The 22,769-nt window shown below is 41.5% G+C and overlaps 1 protein-coding gene across 7 annotated transcripts in view; it reads right to left on the reverse strand.

The window, feature by feature from the left end:
- The window catches only part of LOC125901867 (adhesion G protein-coupled receptor L2-like), a 115,362-nt gene that overhangs the window by 28,884 nt on the left and 63,709 nt on the right, over nt 1-22,769 (reverse strand). For 5 of the 7 annotated variants that reach the window (XM_049597838.1, XM_049597840.1, XM_049597844.1 and 2 more), the window contains exons 6-9: nt 12,483-12,782; nt 9,760-9,860; nt 6,321-6,506; nt 2,860-2,898 (exon numbers count right to left, since the gene is read on the reverse strand). In XM_049597838.1, coding sequence (XP_049453795.1) covers nt 2,860-2,898; nt 6,321-6,506; nt 9,760-9,860; nt 12,483-12,782 — 626 coding nt within the window. The remainder of the gene's footprint in view (nt 1-2,859; nt 2,899-6,320; nt 6,507-9,759; nt 9,861-12,482; nt 12,783-22,769) is intronic. The other 2 variants (XM_049597841.1, XM_049597839.1) reach the window with 1 other exon arrangement.

The raw sequence follows: 22,769 nt of genomic DNA on the forward strand, positions 1-22,769 counted from the left end.
TGTGAGCTGTGACTATGATGGGAGTTAAGTCTTGTGTGTGTGTGTGCGAGTGTGTCTCTGTGTGTGTGTGCAGGAGAGAGAGCAGTGGCCATTACAGGGTCGGAGCCATTACAACCAGACAGACACTAAATGGTCTCCCCCCCCCCCGGTGAGCCAGCCTCAAAGGACCCATGAAATCCAAAAGGGGAATAAAATGTCGGCTGTCTCTAATTTGTGTAGCACAGAAAGAATCCGTGTTCGGACTGAATCCTCTTTAATTTTCGCCTGGGTGGAGGTCACTTTACAAATCACAGGGGTGTTACAAGAAGTGCCCCCATAGCTTGCTATAGCTGGATCAATGATATGAGCTCGGCGAATGGGCCGGCGAACAAAATTCCAGGAGCAGCAGCAGGGGGTGAACGGTGACACAAAGCTAGCAGCCTTGCTGGCAGTTCTGTGAGGAGATGCTAACATCAGCATCACGATTACAATCACCATCTCCGTGTAGTGTGTTAGCATGCTAACATTGGCTGATTAGCGCCAAACAGAAGGTACAGCTGAGGCTGATGGGAAGGCATTTGCAGTTTGGACGAATTAAAATGTTAACCTAATGATGGCGCTGGATGAGAAGTTAAGGGATCATGAAAGTTATTACGACTCATCCTGAGGGGGACGTGAATGTCTGCACTACATTTTATTTAGTCCATCCAACAGTTACTGAGATATTTCAACTATTTTACATGTCAAAGTTTGTTTACAGGTCTTAAGGAATGTCTTAAAGGTCTTACAGTGGGACAAATGTTCATAAACTACCTCAAGTGACATCACTTAAGTCAGAGTCAGTGAGGGATAAGGACTACAAGTTTGAAAATGGTAAAGATCTGCAGGTGTTTAGTACAAAAGAAGTGATCTCAACAGATTGCCCGCTCTTCATTTCTGCTTTAGGCTAACAGGCCCAGGCTACATGAGCTGCTACTTGCTTAACACACCCACATCTCCGCCTTAAATGTTGGCAGCTGAGTTGCATTGTGGGCAATGTAAGCACCAGGTTTTGACAAGGAAGAAGGATACAATAATTTCCTGGTAAAAAACCCTCATGTCACGCAAGTAAAAATTTAATGGGGCTAAGCAAATTCGCCTAAACTAGTTATTTTTAGGCACCCAAAAAAAAGGACTACCTTAAAAAAATCAGTGTATGCTATATTTAGAATAATTTCACTGCTCAGCCTTTCCAACAGGGAAATTAAGTCATCTAAAAGCCACCAGACTCCATTGACAAAAGCAGTAATTTTACTTCACAGAACACAGGAGTTGTTGGTCTACTACTTGCAATGAAAAAAATCCAAATATAGTGTATACTCAAACTGATATAGACTTTTTATGTAGGTCTTTTCTAGGCAATTAACATGTTTTGCTGCAGCCCCTGTCCACAGCAGTAGGCCTACATTGCTTAGCTTTGGTGTATCAAAGATGCTAGCAAAGCTACACGTCATATTATATACACAGTGCCGTGTTTAATCATGTATCTTTAAACGTTATATTTAGGGCTGAAAGTGACAACAAAAATAAACAACTTTGCTGATTTCACACATCTCCGTAAGTGAAATCAAAGCGAAATGAAGTGTTTTGCTTAGTCCCACCGTGTTGTGACTACGTGCTGTGATTGGCGTGTCAAGGTTGAAGGTGGTTAGGGTTAGTATGAGCCAATCGCAGCATAGCAGGGCAGGATTTGGTGAAACACTATCGTTTGGTGGGTACATTTTAGCATCTACCAATAAAAGATGATGATTTTTACAACTGTCCAGTCTGACAATATTCAAGTGCGAGTGTGATGATAAATCAGTGGAGCACTTGTTTCACGCTACAAATGTCAAACTCATAGTGGCGCTAGAGGAAAAGTCAGGGGATCACCAAAGTCATTAAACTACATCCTCTGGACACCATGAATGTCTGTGCAAAATGTCACAGCAATCCATTCCAGTTTGGACCAAAGTGGTGTCCTGGTAGAGATGACCATCCGTAGAGTTATGCCGCTCGCACGGCTAAAGAGACATTTCTAAATCAGCTTTGGGAAATGAATCGCCCTTTCCTCTCAGTAAAATGAGACCTCAAGTGAAAACAACTCAACTTATGGAGAGGCCCCCCCTGAGCCACGGAAAAATACAAAATCTGTTCATTTGTATTATGCCACGCAAGGCATCTCCTCCCCAGTGTTTACACCATGCCCTTGTCTTTGAACAGAACCTACCCGAGGAAATAAACTCAGCACGGCAGAGGAGAAGTAAAATGTCTGGGGGACAGACTGAAAAATCAGAATGGAACACAAACATATTAATGGGCTCAGAAATTAATCTCACAGATAAAACACGACTGCAGCGCGAGAGGAGAGTTTTTTTTTTTGCTAAGGGGACAAGGGAGAATAGAAATTGTACAATGTAAGCAAGTGAAAATTGAGCACACTGCCACTTTGATCACACTTCTGGCTGACAGGGAGGTGCAATTACGACCGTGGGAAGGCAATTATTCACACAACGTATGAAGAGCCAACAAGAGAGACGGAGAGAGAAAAAGAGCGTAGGGGGGAGGAAGAAAAGGAGGATGGCGAAATAGGAAGGAAAAGATGTACAAGTGATAGCACACAGAGGAGGGGAAACAGGACAAAGACGGAGTGATATTGACAGTGGCATCCTCAGATGGACAGAATGACGGGAGAACAGACAGCCAAGTCAGATGAGGAAGCAGCCACATCGTGTACAAGCAGCTCACCAGGCACATACTGTAACAAGACAATCAAGGACATGACAGTGCTGCATGCTGCTGGTCAGGCGTTAGGGATCGGGGTACAAAAGCAACATGGAAAGCCTACAGTAGTAGTTATACCTTCATGTATGCCCTGCATGTCTTCTCTCTTTTTTGAAGCTTTTCCACACAACAAGAGGATCAAGCAAAAGAGACAGATTGTAGAAAGAGGCGGTAAGAACACAGGAAGCATTGAATCATGTCACTTACCATAAATTACGGTATTAATGAAAAGAGGAAAAGGCACAGGTCCATAAACTACAACCTTGAAATGATCCGACAGCTCTAAATGCTTTTCAGGGGAATACTAAATATGAATATGGATCACAAAATAGTGAGGGGAGGAGATGAGAAATGCACAGTAGTGTGGCGAGGGGAAAATGCTGAGACCAGATTCTGAAGCTCCCCATTAGTGATGCTTTAAAATACATTGAGAAGATAAATAATGTGGGATGAGGTCATTTGTATTTCACGGCATGGAGAGAAAAATATAGTACTTGCTCTTTTTTTAATACCCTTTGTTGGTATCTTGGCATTAAATAAGTCGCCTTCTCCAAGCTAATTGAGTCAAACCACAAAAAAATCACAAACAGTAGCTCTCACACGTAACTGTAAACCAAAGAGATGAAATGTTCTTTGTATCCAGACTACAACCTCCACATCATTAACACCTCCTACAAACACACACAGGAAAATGTTTTTTCAACTAAGACAAGATTGCTGGCATGGACACCAAGATTTACCACTTGTTAGCTGCTTTTACACAGCCTGTGCAAGGCGGGAATGTTGCGCCATTATTCCGCCTCGGCAGTCTGTATAAAAAGCACGAACACAGAATGGGGAGCTGTTCTGTTGTGAGCTGGCAAGTGGTGCCGAATGGACGTCTGTGTTAAGCCTAGTTCACATTACACAATTTTCACCATGATTTTGGCGTCGCAGAGGATCTTGAGAGCCACCTTGGGTCGGAGGTGAGTCAGCAGATAGTCTGCCACAACGAGTCCTCACGTGTGAACAAGCCTACGAGCAAGTCACCCCCTCGTCTGTGACTGGGACTGGATATCTGGCATGCTAGAAAACTGGAGATGTCTGACACGACTGACAAAGAGCATCAGCCAATGAGAGGTGGGATACGTCCCACATCAGCACGCAGGAGGACGGAAAGAAATGCCGGTTGCCAGGTCCGCTTATTAGCCGCGACTTTGGCTTGTTTCTAAAGTGGAGTTGCTTATTTGGGCTTGCTCTCTCAACGTCACCTTTCTCTATACCCATCTCATAAGTTATTTTAACGCATGATAGTCGCTTCTTTTGGGCTTGTTTCCATTGCCCTGGTTGCTTGTTTCTCTCCCAAGATCTGGCAACACTGACAAGCCGGCTAGCAACAACAACAATGGCGGCGTCCACAGGATCACGGGGAGCGTGTTGTGTTTGGACCCAGGCCCTGGAGGCAGATCTGATTCAACACTGGGAAGAATATCCATGCCTTTATGATGTGTCGTCTCCAATTTAAAAAACGTAGTTTGGTGACATCACCGCGTTATCTGGGGCTCTGTTGGCGAGGGCTCGGCGGAGAAATCTTGTGTTGTGCACACACAGGTCGTAACACAGTTGGTGAGACTCCTGCTGACAGAAACACACATCGCCAGGTATGAACACTGAAAAGATTATGATAGTCTCCGCGACGCAAAATCAGGGTGAAAATTGTGTAATGTGAACTGGGCTTTACACGGAAGCTAGCATCACACTGGTTCCCTCGACAAAAAGCCAATGGTATTTTTCCACTGGGTTTTGGATTTCGGAAACTCTGTGATACTAACACATGACCACTTTTATGGTTTTAGAAGCATAAATGCAATCACCATAAGTAAAAAGCACTCAACAAACAACACTACCATCCCATAACTTAACGTCGCCACCACGACATAGCTGTGAAGCCATGTTCAGCGTGATGACGTTCTGTAGTCTCATTCAGCCACTTGTTAGCAACCACCTTTTTAAGAGATCTAAAAGCAAAATTTACAAGTAGGATACTGATGTAATTTATGTGGTAAAGCCAAACGTCAAAGTCTCTTGAGCTTGTGTTAATCACAGACATTATCTCAGGCATCTCACCAAAACCCATTCAAGAAATCCACTGACTTCAAGACGAGGGACCTGGGAGTGCTAAAATGCTACCTGAATCCTGGGTTTCAAAGCTCATTCCTGCAGCACTGACAGATCCTCTTTGCTGCAATATTGTGAAACTATGTTTAAAAACAGCTTTTGATCTGTGGAAAAGAGCTGCATGACACTAATAACCTTTTCCCACCGCAATTACTTCGTATATCCAGATTTAAAAAAAAAAAAAAGCAGTTAAAAATAGGCGATAGACTCCACTCCTACTGACAGTAGACGAGTTTTCCTTTTTGATTTTTCTTTCTGGGTTTCAGCTTCGAAGCCAGTGAAAAATGTTACAGTGGTTACTTTTTTAAAAATCTGTCACTTATTTAGTTCAACTCGGCACCGACACATTTGGAACAATGTTCGAGCCCTGCTTGGACAGAGACAGTTGGTATTTGTGGCTGAGACATGGCATTGTGTGGAAAGAGGGGCAAAAATTAGCACATCCACCCGGGTGTCATGTTTCCATCACTGCTCATCAGTGCCGATTGGAGCTGGAGCCAATAAAAACCTGTGACTACTGCAGAGTCATTTGTCCCCTGAATGCATTTGTACCCTTTCCCACTAACTACAAAAGCCAGATGTTAGTAGGTGTTTGTGTGTTTTTTGTCCAGTGGGAAAGGGGCTTCACGGGACCATACCAGTGTTTCAGATCCTTGAATACCCATCATGTGTATGTGATTTCTAGTAAAGACAATAAAACATACAAAACCACCAGTACGGTCCTTTAACTTCTGTCATTGTTGCTTGTCATCAGTCATCCCATGCTGTTGTTGTTGAAATGTACAACCCGGTGAGAAACCTGTAAGCTCTTATCTTCAAATGTGTAATAGCAATGTAGCTGTCTTGAACATAAAGGCACAAACAACGGGCGTCATTTTGGTGAAAATAACCTTGTTTACAGCACAACTGCTGTCTAGAAAGTCTGAATAACAATGTAATTTTTCAAACTGTCACTCATCTCTCCATGGGACTGCCTGCAGCTGAGAGAAGTAGGTACGTCTTGGGCCTACTCTTTTCTTGACGAGTGCCTGCACAAGCTCTGGGAGAGAGCAGTTCCACACTTGTCAGCACTGAAGAGTTATTCTTTGTGTTGGTGGGGGGCTCATGGCCATTAGCTCCTTTAAGGTAGAACTGCCAGGTGAGCCTGTGTTTCCAAAGCCGGTAATTACCAGGGAGCTGTAGAGGAATGAGCTTCCCCTCAGGGCCTGACCTGCCTCCCAAGCCCCCTCACCTGAAACGTGTGTGTCCATAAATGTGTGTGAGTGCAAGTCTGCGACTGCGTGTGTTGGTAGGTGTCCCGCTAATGAATTTCCTGAGTCATGCTGACAGAGTTGGGGCAAAAGGGGGACAAAGTTTAGGGCTAGACTGGAATTTCACAGTACCTTGTTGAAGCTGCGTCCAGCTGAGTCCTTCTCGCTGGGTCTGAGCTCCTGCAGCTGAGCATCCAGGATATCCACGAGCTGCTCCATCAGGCGCACAGAGGAGCTGACGTCTCCGGCAAACACGGGGCCCTGTGTGTGGCGTGCCAGCTCGTTGGCTAAATTTGCAGCATTTTCGCCACTTCGGATCTAAAAACAGCATCGAGGAAAACGGGGGTGTCAGGGAAGCAAGCCTGAGATGGGTTTTTGCGAGCTGAAATGATTTCTCCCACATACACCTCAGAGTCATAATCCATTGCAACATTGCTTATTCAGAAGGAAAAGCATCATTGTGTGCATAATGAATGTAAACACAGGGATTGCATGTTTAGCAGGGAACAAAACAACATAACTGTAACACACAAGATGAAGAGAAGGAAAAAAACACCAGTAATGATGAGCTGTCAGTGTGTGTGTTCTCATCTGTGATCAGTGTTTTGCAGCACTTGTTTTGTAAAAAAAAAAAAAAAAAAAAAAGTGCTCTACTTTTTTGGCGCACCCACCCTCCTCCAAACCGCCTTAACAGAGCTGTGACCCAATTTCATACTAATTTTATACAATATATACTATACACGAATCTTCATGGTATGATGCTTTTGCAGTTGGTATACAAGAAATCAATTTACTTTTCCATTTCGTACCATGAGGAAATGAAGCACAACATGCACGCACATCAATCAAAATGTGACTGAATTCCACTGCCAATTAAACTTCTCAAAGAGAAAGCTAATGCAGCGTTCATGTCATATCATACAGGCCATAATTACTAGTGACTGAGTGGGAACAACTTGCATACCACTCGACTTGCATACCACTCAGATTTCAAGGTGTAATTCCGAGTCAGATATACTAGAATTTTCTGACAGCTGTGATATCTCCCACTTGGTGAAATTAACTAGATAAGTGCCAACAAAACGGCGGCATAATGGCTGCACAACAAGTGGGCGATCTGAGGAGGAGCAAGAGGGGATGTCAACCCCCTTGTTAGCAAAATGACCAAAATGTTTCCCCCTTGTTAACCTGCCGTCCCTCTCCATCCCTAAGGTCCAGGCCTATAACCAACAAATTATTGACAATTATTGATTCAGGAAACTCACATACAAATTGTGTTAAATCATCTCGCATCTCATGTGATGCTACACAACCAACCTAATCTATGCCGTGTTCTAAGGAGAGAAACGTCGACTGTGAAATCAGCTTTTTATCAAGAATGGACACATGTTTATTCTTCCCACTGGCAGTTCAAAACCAGTATGTCTCATCATATGTTTAGACCCTGACAATTAATTAATTTCTTAAGATTCTTTTTAGCTTTTTTGCGTTTCTTAGCTAGGACAAATAGACATGAAATGGGGGACGGAAAAGGGGGGCATCATACAGCGAAGGGCCACAGGCTGGAACTCAAACCCAGCCCACTGCCAAGGACTCAACCTACAAGGGCTGCACACTCTACCAGTGGAACCACTGGCACTTAGACCAAGGCTGGGCGATATATCGACTATGTACGATATATCAATACATTTTCAAGCAAGTTATAAATTTAAACAACACCGTTTATATTGATATAGGGTCAACTTGTGTTACATTACGCGTACCAGTGTGCATCTCTTCACTCTTACGCTCCCAGCACAGCTCCGCCCCACATTGCACCATGTTGCACGTGCGACGCTAAATCAGTCTGTGAGATGAAATTACCACAGCACACGTGCAATCCAGCACTGCGCTGCTAGTTTGTGTGTGAGGTGGATCATAGCGCGTCGCTGTTCTTCTTAGTTGTTGTAGTCTATTTTGTAACATTGAAACAGCGCCTGGATGCAGGCGACAGATTCAGTGCTATGTGCAAAAACATTAATGTACAGCCCAGCTATTTATTTTATATATTTTTTCATTTACATGTTGTGCAGCTGTATATTTTCAAACAAGGAACAAATTTTTGGACTGCATTTTATTTTGATCACAGTCTGTTTTTATAAAAGTGCTTGAGACATCTCAAACGTGGCTTTGACTTGCAACTGAACATGTAGTCCATTTCAGAGAAAATATATATCATGTATCACCAGTCAGCCTGAAAATACTGAGATATGAATTTTTGTCCGTATCGCCCGGCCCTTACTGAGACTCCATCTTTGTAGCACGTGGTTGCGCCAGCTTCACTGTGTGCATAATGACGTTCACTAAGTGATAACGTAGCTGGTTATCGAGGGTTTGGAAGCATATAGGGTATATTAACTGGTACTGTATTAATTAACTGGATCATTTTAACGACTGGATACACCGATTTGATTTATTTTAATGTGAAAAATCCACAAGGTTGCTCTCTGGTACAATCAAAGAGGTATTCATTTTAATCATTTCTAAACAGAGTGGACTTCTACACAGTGCTATGTAGTTTTAACGTGTTTGTGGATTGCACAGAGAAAGAATAAAAAGACCACCCACATGGACGGTGATTTTGCCTACTGTGCAAACCCCCATCGTTTGCAATAACATCTAAATAAAACTCTACATCACTACTAATACAATCAATTCTGCCAATTATACATTTTTCGCATTTGGTTTCACTTGTTAATTTGCATAATGTAGTAATGACTGAGCATCCTATTTCCCTTGAGTCACAACGAGGCTAGTAACCATCCTGGAATAATAACTGAGCATTCCTAAATTGGAATAATGTGAGGTATTCCCATTCTTCCTATTATGCCAACATGGATGCAGCATAAATTTGTTTCCAAGCCGAATCATCCCCATCCGTAATTTGTTTGAATGTTTTGCATCTGTGAGCAGCTTCGAACATCAAGCTGATTTACTGCCTGTCTCTTTAGTGTACTTAGAGTTTTCCAGACTTTTCAAAAGACCTGCACATCATTATAAGTGTAGTATGAAATTGGGGCACAGTTCTTCAGTTAGTCACGTCTATATTTCCCAAAATGCCTGCTGACAGCACCCAGAAACCCTCTCTGAACCTTCTGCAAGTGCGAGGTATTTTTCAGGTCAAGAGAAACTCTTCCTTTGAATGCGATATGTTGTGTGTTTGTGCATTACGGTCCGTTCGGTAACTGTTATCTGAGCGTCTCCATTAGATTTTCTACCTGCATGACTGTTGAACATCAAAGCAGAGGAGTCAGTGAAGAAAGAAGCTCTGGCTCTTTGATTCTCAGTAACTGACTGCAGAGCTTGGCATTTACTCCTGCTAGCTAATTTCTCTCTGCTACCACACTGTATTTTAGCTTGGGAAAAAAAAGTATTTTCATGATATTTACCCTTGACCAGTCCTCTTGCTAGAATGAGAAAAATAAACCAAGCGAGCAAAAGGGTTCAAAAAAACACTGCCACGAGATGTTTGATTTGAGGTGTGTAACTTGTTTGCTGCTATATTTTTGTAATTGACACATCCCTGTTTTACCTTTTGTGCCACTTGAGTCACCCAGTGGGAGGTGCAGTTGCTGAGGTCTGGGCCTTTGGAGCACCAGGTCCCTGCCACAGTGCAGAGGAAGGAGGCAATGCCTGCAGGACCACAGAATAAACACAACAGTTGGAAGGAGGCCAAAAACCTTGCTCGGATACAGTTTCTCCTGCTGATCCTTCATTCATACAGACTCTCTGGTGCAGGAAACTAACTGTTGGACAGGAACAACCATTTCCAAACAGTTTGAAAGGCTGCAAGCGTTTTACAGTCTACACAAAACTGTAGAAGGCTCACTAAAACATTATCAGGTTCCTACATAGCTTGGACAAAACTGACAGACAAAAAACCACAATGGACTCTGGCTTGTTATTGCCTGTAAACATTTCAGAATAGTAAACATTTTTTATGCTATCCATGTCCAAATAGAAATACTCCTAATGAATGCCTCCTCACTGACAACAGCACTGTATGTAATCAAAGACTCGTTCCCTTTTCACCCCCACAGTCAAAACATTGTCTCTTTTTCGCTTTCATCCTCCAATAGCCCTGCTTTGTATTTTGACAGATCTGTCAGTCTCTGTGATGAGGTGTTAAGGTAACTTGCAAGAGATTCCTGTGTGAGTATCATTGTCAACCGATCTGGTATAACAGCACAATGTCCCCCTCGCTGCTGACTTCCTACACTTACAGACAAGTTTTTAAAAGTGAGAAATACTGTCTGAATGTAATTATGTCAATAAACAGACATCGGTAGCGCTTTCTGTTTCCTAACTTCCAAAATGTTGCCCATCATCCTCGTTGGTTTCTGCGCTCTATTAAGGGGAAAATGGCAGCAGCATTTTTCTCTCTCCATGTGCTCTCATCGCAAAGAGAAATGGGTTTCGAAATAACACACAAACAGGAGCGATGTTACCAATTTTCAGGGAAGTGGCAGCCTCTAATCACGCTATATTATAGTTTTAAATTTGACATGCCCCCTAGCTGAAATGTCACAGACTCAGTACATGGAGGCAAAGATAGAAATAGCACATTACCTAACTAAATAAGCACAAACAAAGTGACAGGACCATTTTTTAATCGTGGATTTTTGTCAGGATCTTTGAGGCTTTGCTCGTGTTCATTTGTATGCTCAAAGTGTGATTCTGAGACTCTATTTGAAATGTCTGATTGTTAATGGAGAAAAAAAAATCCCTGTTTACCCCCTACGGTGTTGTAGTAGCAGCGAATAATCAAGATGATTAAAAATAGTTAGACACGAGATGAAAAAAAATAATAGAAGCACATGTAGGCCTATGTGTGAATGCAATCAAACACTGTTAACCTTATGGGTTTCTGTTACCTTGGAAACACCTGTGCATTTTACATGGATTATTTTTTGCGACACAGCACTGTTTTTGAAAATGACCACAGTGAAAGAAATAGTAGTGTTACCCAGAGGTGAGACTAAGTCATTGTGTTGCAAGTAACGAGTAAGTCTCAAGTCTTCCAAGTCCTTTACGTTGAGTTTTGAGTCCTAAACAAATCACAATTAGGGTTGGGGTATCATTCACATTTGGACCGCTGGTTCCTGTTCCAGTAACTATAATTCTTTAACAGTACCCAATGGTATGTTTTTTCGGTATTTATTTTCTCTGTAATAACAAAAATGTTATTTTAAAACAAGCTGCAGGTGCGCTGAGGGAGACGAAGAGCAATTCTGCTCCTCTGCTTTTTCCAATCACACATAGAGCTTATCTTTTGTCTCAGACAGCTTGTCTAGCAGTTGATACTTGCCTATTACTAAAATAATACAGACAAGAGACCAAACGTAGAAATTGTCGCAGTATATCAGCAATAGTTTTGGCTCAGCGGGAAGCTGACGGAGCGTTTGCAATAGCTTCAAGCCCATCGTTCCAGCTTAAGGGTGCTTCCGCCTCCTGTCTGAAGTTGAACCCGGCAGCTGTGCGGAGCTCTGTGTCCAGCTTCAGGGCGCTTTGCTGTACTTCTGCCTCTTCTCTAAACGCAGCATTCTCCCCCAGATGTACCTTCAGATACCTACATTTGGCACCGACGAATTTGAATCCATATTTGGTATTACAGATGGAATGCAGCCAAACGCAACCCTGCGCTCTTCTCCAAATTTTACATCATTTTAACAACAGATTAATAATTCCTTTTTAAAAAACTTTAATTTATCTGTATCTCTCTGTAGGTTTTGGCCCGCATGCTTTGCATACTGCAATTAGCTTTTTTGTTGACCACGACGTCATCGTGTTTTTGTACGCAAACAAAATTATCTTTGGTGTGATTTTTTAAAGGTAGTAGGTAACGTAACTTAAGTTCTCCGCTGAGTTTTAAACAATGTACTTTTTAATCTTTGGGCTTTGGGGGAAGTGTCACGTATTTCCAGGTGTTGGCTCAAGTCCAAGTGAAGTCACAAGTCTTTGGTGCTAAAGTCCAAGTTGAGTTGCAAGTCTTTCTGATTTTGTCAAGTCGAAAGGAATAAAATTTGTGACTCAAGTCCAAGTCATGTGACTCAAGTCCACACCTCTGGTTCTAGCAATCCATTAACGTTCAATATAACACTTGCATCCTGCAGGCGAAAAAACAGTGGATGGACAAAGACTCTAAAAATCTAAAAATATTAATAGAATACAGTAAAAATATAAAGACAATTTTTAAGAACGTTATAAAATGCTATTATTGTGAATCAAACACTCGCACACAGATGGCAGGCCTACCTCTGGTCCCTTTGGGGCAGGGCCTCTCCACAGTGCTTCCAGTGTGGGTCTGGGGCCAGTCGATGGCTCTCCTCCTGGTCGCCTCACAGAAGCGCCTGGGTGTTGGTGGCAGCTCAGGAACGGTGGGCTCTGCTGTCCCTGTGCCACGGCTGTCCTCAAACGGGTCCCTCCCATCTCTTGGATCTGCTCCTGCTACAGTGGTGTCACCCTGCCCCTTCACAGTAGACACGGCGGTGGTGGTGGTGACGACTATGGTCTTTGGCATGGATGATGAGACTGAGAAATCTTCGCTGGTTGGCACTAGAGTGAGAGAAGAGTGAAGCTGTTAGAGCTGGAGTCATAAATGTCCTTGCCTTGAACTCCCATCGTCTCTAGCAGTGGGGGAACTGCAACTGTTTGGAGTCCTGTGGCTTGTTGGTATTGCTAGAGTTACTGCTGCCCATAATTCCTGGAAATAAAAAGCTTCGTGCTGCTTTCACTTGTAACTCCACCTCTTTTCTGCTCCTTCCCTAAACAAAATCAAGGCAACGCTGCCAACACGACACATCTATCTCTTGCTATTTTTATTTTACTTAAGCCCATAAATAAGACAAGCAGCGGTGGTGGTGCATCCTTTGACATCGCAGTGATTTCCTCCCAACAGAGTCAGTACCCTGGGCTGATTAAATGTCAACAATGAAGACAAAGCCTGTCTGCATTTTGCTTTTTTTCTGCCTAGTTCATCTCTCTCACTTTGATAAAGCTGGTGTGCGGAAGGAGAACTGCACTGCTCCGAGCGAAAAACATACATCAGCAATAATGCGATTCCACTGTATTCAATCCACGCCTACCCTGCGAAGCAAATCTATGTGTGAATGTGCACACGCACGTGTGCAAGTGCACTTGTGTCTGCTCCATTGCTCAGGTGTGTTCCTGCTTAAAACCACTGCCTGTGCACAGATGGATAGCTGCTTCAGAGAGCTGGGAGATAACTAGGAAATGAGAGCAGGGATAGGAAATCTATAAATTTTATACAGTATGAATAGACAATATGAATAAAAAAGGACGACACTGAATGTTTGTGTGTATGTGCGTGCGTGCGCGTCTACAAAGATATACTGCTCTGCTGTATGAATGATCATACATTTTTACCCACAACCACCTGATTGTATTTAGAGATAAAAGCAGCCTCTCACAATGAGGTCTGCTGTTGTGAAAGGCACTATAGTGTTGTCTTCTCGTTCCCTGGGTGCTTCTGGGAAAATGCAATATCATGCTATCTGACACTCCATCATCAGACACATATCTCCATTTCCTGAGAGAGAACGGTGACAAAGCCCACATTTCACGTTTCACACTAATCAGTCAGTCAGGGGAATCTTTGCTTTTTCATTCCAGTGAAATATCTGAGTTTATTACAAAGCCGATATCTGGCTACATCTGGTCTGGAGGCCACAGCAGGGAGGGATCAGTGTTGCTTAGATGCTTACTATAAAAAAATAAATAAACCCAGAACCTCCCTACAGTGTTGGCTGAGTTGTGACATTTTACTCAATGACCTTTTCCCCTGGCAGCAGCACTGGCTAATTACCTTACACTCTTTCAGTCATTGTGCGTCTGTCACCCACACATTCACAGGCCTGCCAGGGTGCAGGAAGTAACAGCTGACATGCGCGGTTAACAACAGTAGATGATCATGAAGTCTTCTGTTTGCACCCACAGTGATGAGGATGTTAGGAATAACACCAAGGAAACAAGAGACCTGAGATGATTAGAAATTTCTTTCTATATTTCAGTCCTGTCTCTTAGAAATTATATTCATATATAACTAATTTGAAACAGGAAAAACGTTTTCAGGGAAACGTAATACAGAGCGAAGAACGTTTTCTATTAACATAATGAGGAAATGCTGCTAAATAACAAGCTACAGGGAGGTTATTCTTTTGTTACCTCATTTTATTACTTTTTAAACGAAATCACAATCTCTCCCTAAAATCAACCAAAGAGCCTTTTTGTTTTTTTGCCTAAACCCAAGTAGGGAGTCTGGACACGAACCTGAGGTTGTGGTGTCGTAGTCCTGCACTTTGTACGCCCACCATCTTCCCAAAGCACCTCCTTGCGAAGCCCACACAGTGCCTCAATGAATTGTTTCCTTACATGAAAGAAACATTGTCTCTGAACATAATCCAGGCAGCGATCATGCTGTCACCACATCTTAATTAAAAACGCAGTTTAGCAACACACAAACGTTTCCAGGAGACAGGGTTGTATATTTCCTTGTGGAAAACAGGATCACTTTTTCAGACGATATATAAAGTACACTTTGATTAAAAAACTTTTATTTTTCCCTAAACGAACAAACAGCTCGCCATTAAAAAAGGGAGTTGCAAAAAAAGTGTTTCAAATATATTATATAGTGCCAGTGAAGATTTTTTATTGACTCAGGAGAAGTGAGATGATTCATACACTGACTCTGTTGATTCAATATACGCATATAATGCAATACAAGGGCAAGTGTAATTGGGTTTGAGAATATTAAACCTCTCCATACCTGAGCAAATGTCTGCTTCTCCACAGGCTGATATGAGCCCTAATATACATCTGCCTGTAACAGCTTGCTTGCATCACCTGATTAACCTGCTCCTGAGATGCTTATATTGTCCAACTCATGAGTCCAAAGCCCTCTGCCGCCCACACTTCATCATAAATTATCATACAGTTCGCAGCCATAGCTTGTTCGCTCTTGGCATTTTGTTTTAATGTTTTTTTTATCGTCTTGGCAAATGATTTTTAATGGCACATATTATCATTAGTGATTCAGTCAGTTCTGAGATGATGCAAGGAAATGGGAATATTAAGTGCAAGATACAGAACGAAGAAATATTTTGTGTTTGCAATAAAGTCCTATTTTTATTATCGACTTATCTGACGATCATTTTAATGATCAATCATTTAGTACATGCATTTATACATGTCACAAAATCGTGCAAAATGTCCACCAGTTTCCCAAGTTTACATCTTCAAATTGACTGTTCTGTTCAATAAAAAAAATAAAAAAATGTAAAATAAAATATATGATAAATAAACAGGTGTGAATATCAAATCAAATCAGATTTATTATAAATCACCGACCATGAACATGCATCCACGTGTTGCCCCTTTTTTGCCATTTATCATCTGTCCTTTGGCTCATGACCAGCCTTTCCACAAAAATGTGAATCCATTTGGACATTATGCACCTTTTTGCAATTGTCACTCCCATTGTCACGCCCCTTTTAGCCAACTGGCATGAACACAAAAACACACACACAACCTCAATGCCAAATTTCAGCCTCCAAGGCCAACTGTGGCCACCAAACAGTGGAGACATTTTTGAGGACCAACCATCCGAGCCAGCTGTAGAGCTGCTGGTAGCTGCTGAAATGATTACATTTATTATCACTGAAGGCCAAGGAAGCAAATATGTATCCACATTTTGAACCTGAGTGAAATATTTTGGTTTAAAAAGAGACTTTAATACCAATTCCAGTCTAACAAACACTACTATCAAACTAAGCTTATCTGCTTTGTCAGGACTGTGTGGGGGTTGTTGAATCCAATTTCATTGATAGCAACCATTCAAATGCTGCTAAAACCCTACTGGTGCATGAAAACACGGGACCACACCATTCTCTAAATTAGCCCTGCCTACTTCAAACCAGTCAGGACGGCGCAGAGAAAAAAACAGAAACACAAATCTCCTCTGTGAAATAATTAAAACTGTTGCAACTTTGGCAGAAAACAGTGTGCTTATGAAGAACCACATTGATCATAGCAAGAAACTGATTAAGAAAATATGTTTTCAGGGCCTTTAACGATTAAGCGATTATCTAAATTGGTGCCAGATAATTTTCTGCTAATCGTCTCGGCTCTTTTTTTCATTGTTTTTAAACTTTCCAAATAGCAACATGCATGTAATTTGTGGTATTTCCATCATGCTTTTGTTTGTTCAAAAATACATGCATTTCCAAATGATTACCCATCGTAAAACATAATTTGTTGACAATTTAGAAAGGGCTGGCATTCCTGTTTGAGCTGGAGCAAGCGGTCAAGTGATCGGTTGGTCAGTCAGAGAATTTAGAACTATTTCTACAGTCATTTATCAAGCAGAAGTTCCAAATATTCTCTGGTTTCAGCTTTAACAATAAGGTCTGTTTCTGCCTTTCTCTGTTTAACCATTTTTAATTTAATACTTGGGATTTCAAACTGTTGATCTGATGACTGTGACAAAATAACCAATTTGAAAACATCGCCTTTTCTGCGACATTACGATGGGCACTTTTCACAATTGTCTGACAACTCAGAGACCAAATGATTTATTGATTGAGACAATATTTGGTAGATTAACCAACAATGAAATGCATTTTAGTTGCAGCTCTAATCCCTTTAATCACTCACAAAATCCAACACAGATAAAAACCTAATGAACATTATATATTCTATAATCATACTGCAGTCTAGTTTCTGACAAAAGCACCACATTTACATTTTTTTCCCCAAGTAAATATATTTCATGCTAGGAGACACTTGGTCATTGTCTCTCTCATGTTCACCCTTTCAGGCAGAGTCATGAGATCATATTAATTAGACGGGGCACCCAGTTGTCGACTGAGTGATTTTTTTAATCAAAGACAAGATGCTATCTTTGTAGATATTTACAGTCAGCGTGTCTTGGGTTATCAGAGTGTGATTGTGAAGGACATGGAGAACATCAAACAAACAACATATTTATTTAATACCAAGTCAAGTTATGTGCTTGCCAGATGTCGAAGCATTTGCAGACTTATTTTGATGTCTCTGCACCATGCGCGCTACAATTTTCTTTTGATTGCGAAGAACAAATTCCCCTCCAGTGAGAGCCTCATGTCCTCTGATAGCACTCAACCAGAGAGAGGGCTGCTCCAATTAGCTGCCATTTCTCTCAAGAGGCAGTGAAGTCACTCTTTATGGGCAATCTGACACCAAAGGCATACTGTTGCCATATGCTGAATAATACCTCTTGTAAATAATGGAAGAGTTTGAGATTGAACACTTGACAAATGGCTGTCACCCTAGTCTAAAACGGAGTGTGTAAATTAAAGCAGAGCTAAAAGGAAGGAAAACCATTATGCAAGATCATCAATCAAGACATCAGAGATGAAGCAGAATTAGTTTTATCACTTTATAGCCCCCCAGAGTCATTTATGTATCTGCGAGAGGGAGATGACAAAAAATATTAAACCACAATCAGATGATCGGAGGTCTAGATATCATGTTTGTCCTTGCTTTTGCAGCTTGCATCGCTGCATTAAAGGAGGATTTTTATCTCAAATTACACACATAGTCAAGAGCAGTAAACATTATCTACCTGTCCATACACACGCCAGGATAAATGGATCATAAGCTGCCTAATACCGGCTATTAGGGAAGAGCAATGACGACTCGCAGCAAAATCAAGCTGTTTTTAATTGGTTTAAATTTTTGGGAGATGAATCACTTACAAGGCTAATCCTCCCAGTACAATGGCAAACAGACATGTATAGCTGAAAGGAAATATCGAATAGGCAGAGTTCAGTTTAAGCATCATCTCTACATTAGCACAGTCTGTTTGCACTATTAAATACTGAAAATCAATCAGTGTGTGCCACGGTCCCCTTTTCTTCCCTTGGAAGTTAGCTGTCCTCGAGCTGAAAAAGTGTCTGATTCAGCCCATACTTTTCTAAATCAGATGGTGAGCCAACTTCCTTGTGTCGATCCAAATGAAAAAGAAAAGAAAAAAAAAACCCTGCTACAGCTGTGGCAGTTTTGGTTTTTCTTTTCATCATACTGTGAACGTGATCGAATGCAAGAGCAAGAAAAGAGCCTGGCAAACATACAGCACAATGGCTATATGTAACAATGGATGGCATGACAGGTCCCCAGAAAAGTGAGGCCAAAATAGTTTGATTGCGCCCTGATGGCTGGCTGCAGAGTCTAGGTCCTAAATCCCGCTCCTTCTCGGGATGGAGCATGGGCCAAACTTAAAACTTCCCAAAGATGGTTTCTATCATTTTAGGTCATTCTTATCACACTGATGTTTGTCCATGTGTTCATTTTTCTGATAAGTTTGGTTTTACTTACTTATTTGATGCTATAGAAAGGGGGTGTGACATCATGATTGACAGCTGTGTGTGTGCTCGCGATTGGGTTGGACAGATGACATTTTGGTTTCATTTTTGTTCAGTGGGAGGAAGTTAAGATGCATTATATCTTTGTCGATGATATAGGACATTACATATAAGGCTAAAGCCATCAGCTAGTTAGCTTGGCTTAGCCAAAAGACTGGAAACGGGGGAAATAGCTAGCCTGGCTCCAGCCGAAGGCAACAAAATCCAACTATCAGCACCTCTAAAGCTCAATAACTAACATGTTAGAGAATGTTGGGTGCTGCTTAGAGCCAAGAAAACATCTGGCACCAGTTGTAGTTGTTATATGTTTTAATTAACAAGGTTGGGCAAGCTAATAAAACATGTATTCTATTAATCATTCCATATTCCATACTATCAAAAAATGCATTAATACTAGTAACTCAAGAGCAAAAGTAATTAGGTACCAATTACTGTGTTCTGCATTTAACGTGTAGAAACAGAAAACTGTGGTTTAACAAGCAGTCAGTCTAATGTTTGGAGGCATTTACTGACCATGAACAGTTAGCTTAGCATTAGCCCCTGTGTCTGCACATAGTCTGATCAAAACCATCTGATTCTTGACTGTAGCATCACTCTGCAGAGGTCAATGTTAGCATGTCAGCTAAAGCACACAATGTACAAATTAGACAACTCTGAAGTTAAAGTGGCGGTTATCCTGTTTTGGTCAACTGTGACTGCACTGAGTCGTGCATGAATTAAAACTTAAATCTTGTACCTCGTCCTTTGAAGTTGTTAAGTTATCTGGAAAGTAGTGGATGTCATGGTGATAATTCAATTGAATGAGTTATTCCTGTTTTGTGTCAGCAACGTGTTCTTTTTTTTACAAAATAGAAAAACTTGAAAATGAATGAGTGTGTCTATAAAAATGCAAAATAAAGTGCATACATATAAAATTACATATTAGTACGTGGGCAATTATATATGAGTATCCTCTGTGCCACATTGGCAGGCAAATAGGCTTATTTAGCTTGCTAATCATCAACAGCAGTGTAGGCTATGATTATGTGTTTGTTATGTTGCAATTTCCTCTGCCTAATAACTACTGTTACATTACCCCACAATGTCACTGTTGTTATTTAGCTGTAGCTTAACGTTGTATAGTTATCACTTAACCATATGCTTTGTCCTAGTATACAAACCTTTTTGTTGTTTTTGGTGGTTAACGTAAGCTATTTTTAGACATTAGACAGAATTGTGCTTTTCACTGATTGGCTACATGATGTGAAAACTTCATCGGCACAGCTTTACATGCACACTAACTAGTTTCAACGTTTGTTTAGTGTTGGCTTTACGCCTTAACTTAGATGAAGCTAGTGCAACAGTCTGGTGCACTGGCAAAAGTAATCACATTACTGTAACACATTACTTAATTATGCAACACTGCCCAAACGGCTTGAGTGGCCTCATGGTATCAAATTATATCAGGATTTTTAGAGATCCCGATAGTATGATTTTCAATATCGTCAAAATACAGGCAGTCCTCTTTCTATTAAACGTATTGTATGTAGTGCACAGCACGTGCCACCAGAGGTCAGTCTCCGGTCTCCACTGGGAACAGGCATCTGAGCTGACAGACACAGCGACTCTGAGTGATGGAGGGATAAGTGACAGGACTGTAAACAGTTTTTTACATCTCAGTGAATAAAGGGTTTATTCTGACCGAACCAGAGGTGGGGACTGTTGGAACCGTGGACTAACTGACTAACCAAGACAGTTTGGGTAAGTTTTATTTTGTGTGTTGTACGATGAGTTAATGAGGCAAATAACACAGTCTGTTTAGTGACCCAGAGAAATTAGAATTCAAAAGGCGTATTATTGTATTTCTCTATTTAATAAGTTTGAGACTATTATTTTTCTTAAAATTTTCTGAGTTTTTATTGTTAATTAGTCTGAAAAGGCTACAAGAGCTTGTGGAAAGAAGCAAAATCACCATTCAGGCAGGTGTTAGCACCACACAGGAAGGTATGAAGGTGTGAAAAATTAGATACCACCCAAGCCTACTTCCCAACACTGTTAATTAGTGAGCTTTAGGTTCTGGTATGTTGATTTATCTTTAGACAGCGCCAGGCTAGCTGTGTCGCCCAGATTCCAGTCTTTGTGCTAAACTAAGCTAAATGGCTTTAGCAATGTACTGACTGTACATACACAAGGGTGATATCAATCCTCCTAACTAACTCTCCCCCAGAGAGCAAATAAATGTATTTCCAAAAAATGTCGCACATTTGCTTCAACCAGACAAAACAGGCATCTTGCCATGGTAACAGTGCCCAATATACCACAATAAGAAAGCCATAGCGTGACTTGGTGTGTGTGGATCTCCCTCTATCTTTATTCATTGTGCATTTAAGCCTGACTCAATAACAAGACTGTCTCAGAGGATAAGAACTGTGTGAGAGCTACAGTTGGTCTTTTTGCCTCTTTACCTAGAGCCAGTGCTGGTAATTAATGACAGAGAAACAAGTCCCAGAAGACATGAATTTTACATTAGGCTGTTTATATGCGCTCATGCTGTTCTGCTTCATTCGAGCCTACGTGACGTGAGCACACAGCTTGGCATGGAAAGTAAAGGGCCACGAGACCATTTCTCTTATTCGGTGCTTTGGAATATGTCTGTATTTCTGCTAAAAACTCAAGCAGTCGAGAAATTGTTGCTGAGTCTCACTGCTTTATTGACACTTGTTCTTTAAAGAGCAGTAGACAGAAAAAGCTCTGCCGGACATATCCTGTGTCTGTGTGGGGTAATTTATGAGGCCTGAAACTCAGTACTGTGGAGCAGCAGACACAGCGCTGTCACAACTAGACAGTCTGAGTCAGGGGAAGGTTGCTCACATTAAAGACACATGCATGCAGGAAGATATATGTGCAAACAGAAATACACTCAGAGCAAAAGAACACTCTAAATCCCTCTGTCGTCTACGCCTACAACGTCCACTAAAACACTTTCCTGCCATAATCTTGCCAGTGTGGATCCATGGCGAGAAGCAGAACAATTAGAGCTCTTGCAAATCTCCTGACTCCTTTACTACAGCCTCTATTTCTGTTGCCGTCACATCATGCTTCAGAGCGTGGAACACAGGCTTAGTGCATGATACATCTATAAATGTCCTCTGTCTTGACGGCTCACCTGGAGGCGTCGTTCAGAGATATAAAAGCATACCAAAGTGCAGCGAGGTGCACAGCTGGGTTTAGCCACAAAATGGCTGAGCAAATAAAAAAATAAAAAAACATCAGCTTTGATGATAGATATCTATCATGTGGCATGCAGGATATGAAATAGTGGTTTTGCTTGACATTTCAATTCAGCGCAGAGCCCACTTGTGCTCACCACTACCAGATTACGCCGAGTGGCTAAGCCTTTTGGACAAAGCCATTCATTTTATGCTTTTCTTCTTTAAGGCATCAGATCAATGCTACCTCAAATACAAATTAATTTTCTCCTTTCCCTCCTTGTTAGTTTAAAACGCTCTCGGCAATTGCCGGCTCCTCTGATTGCTTTTTTTTTTTTTTTTTAACTCATTGGACTGAAATCAGTTAATGCCTTTGCACATCACAGAGAATACATTACCAGTGTCCCTCTAAGTTTTGTAACGGCCGGTGCTTTGGTGTGCTTTTTATTGGCATCCACCTCTTTGAGAGAAACCTCTGAGGAGGTGGACTCTCTAAGTATTGATCATTGCTGTTTTGTGTTCGCAATGCATTAGCAGAGCGCAGACGTTTTCTTTAAACGTGTGTGAATTGTTTGGAACAATAAGCAGAACGATCAATATGGGGAAAGATCTCAGCTAATCACTTCAACCTGGGCCAAAATTAAGAAACCTGCAGTGTTACAAACACTCCACACAAGGTAAAGGAAAATGCCGACAAGTTGCTGAGGTCAATTATTCTCAGCTTTGATCACTTCGCTAAAACAGCCTTAATATAAACCCCCAATCCTGCCGACACTTTAGCACCTCTCCGGGATGAGCATTACAGCCAAGGTTGATGCATCTGACAGAGAAGGACACAGACGCTCATTGTGTTACACGAGTTCTACAAAGGAGAGAAATACACTGGGTTTGGTGTTCGAGGTAACTTCACTCTGTGGTCGATGAATCTTAATGGG

The sequence above is a fragment of the Epinephelus fuscoguttatus genome, linkage group LG15 (assembly GCF_011397635.1).
Source record: "Epinephelus fuscoguttatus linkage group LG15, E.fuscoguttatus.final_Chr_v1".
Lineage (NCBI taxonomy): Eukaryota > Metazoa > Chordata > Actinopteri > Perciformes > Serranidae > Epinephelus > Epinephelus fuscoguttatus.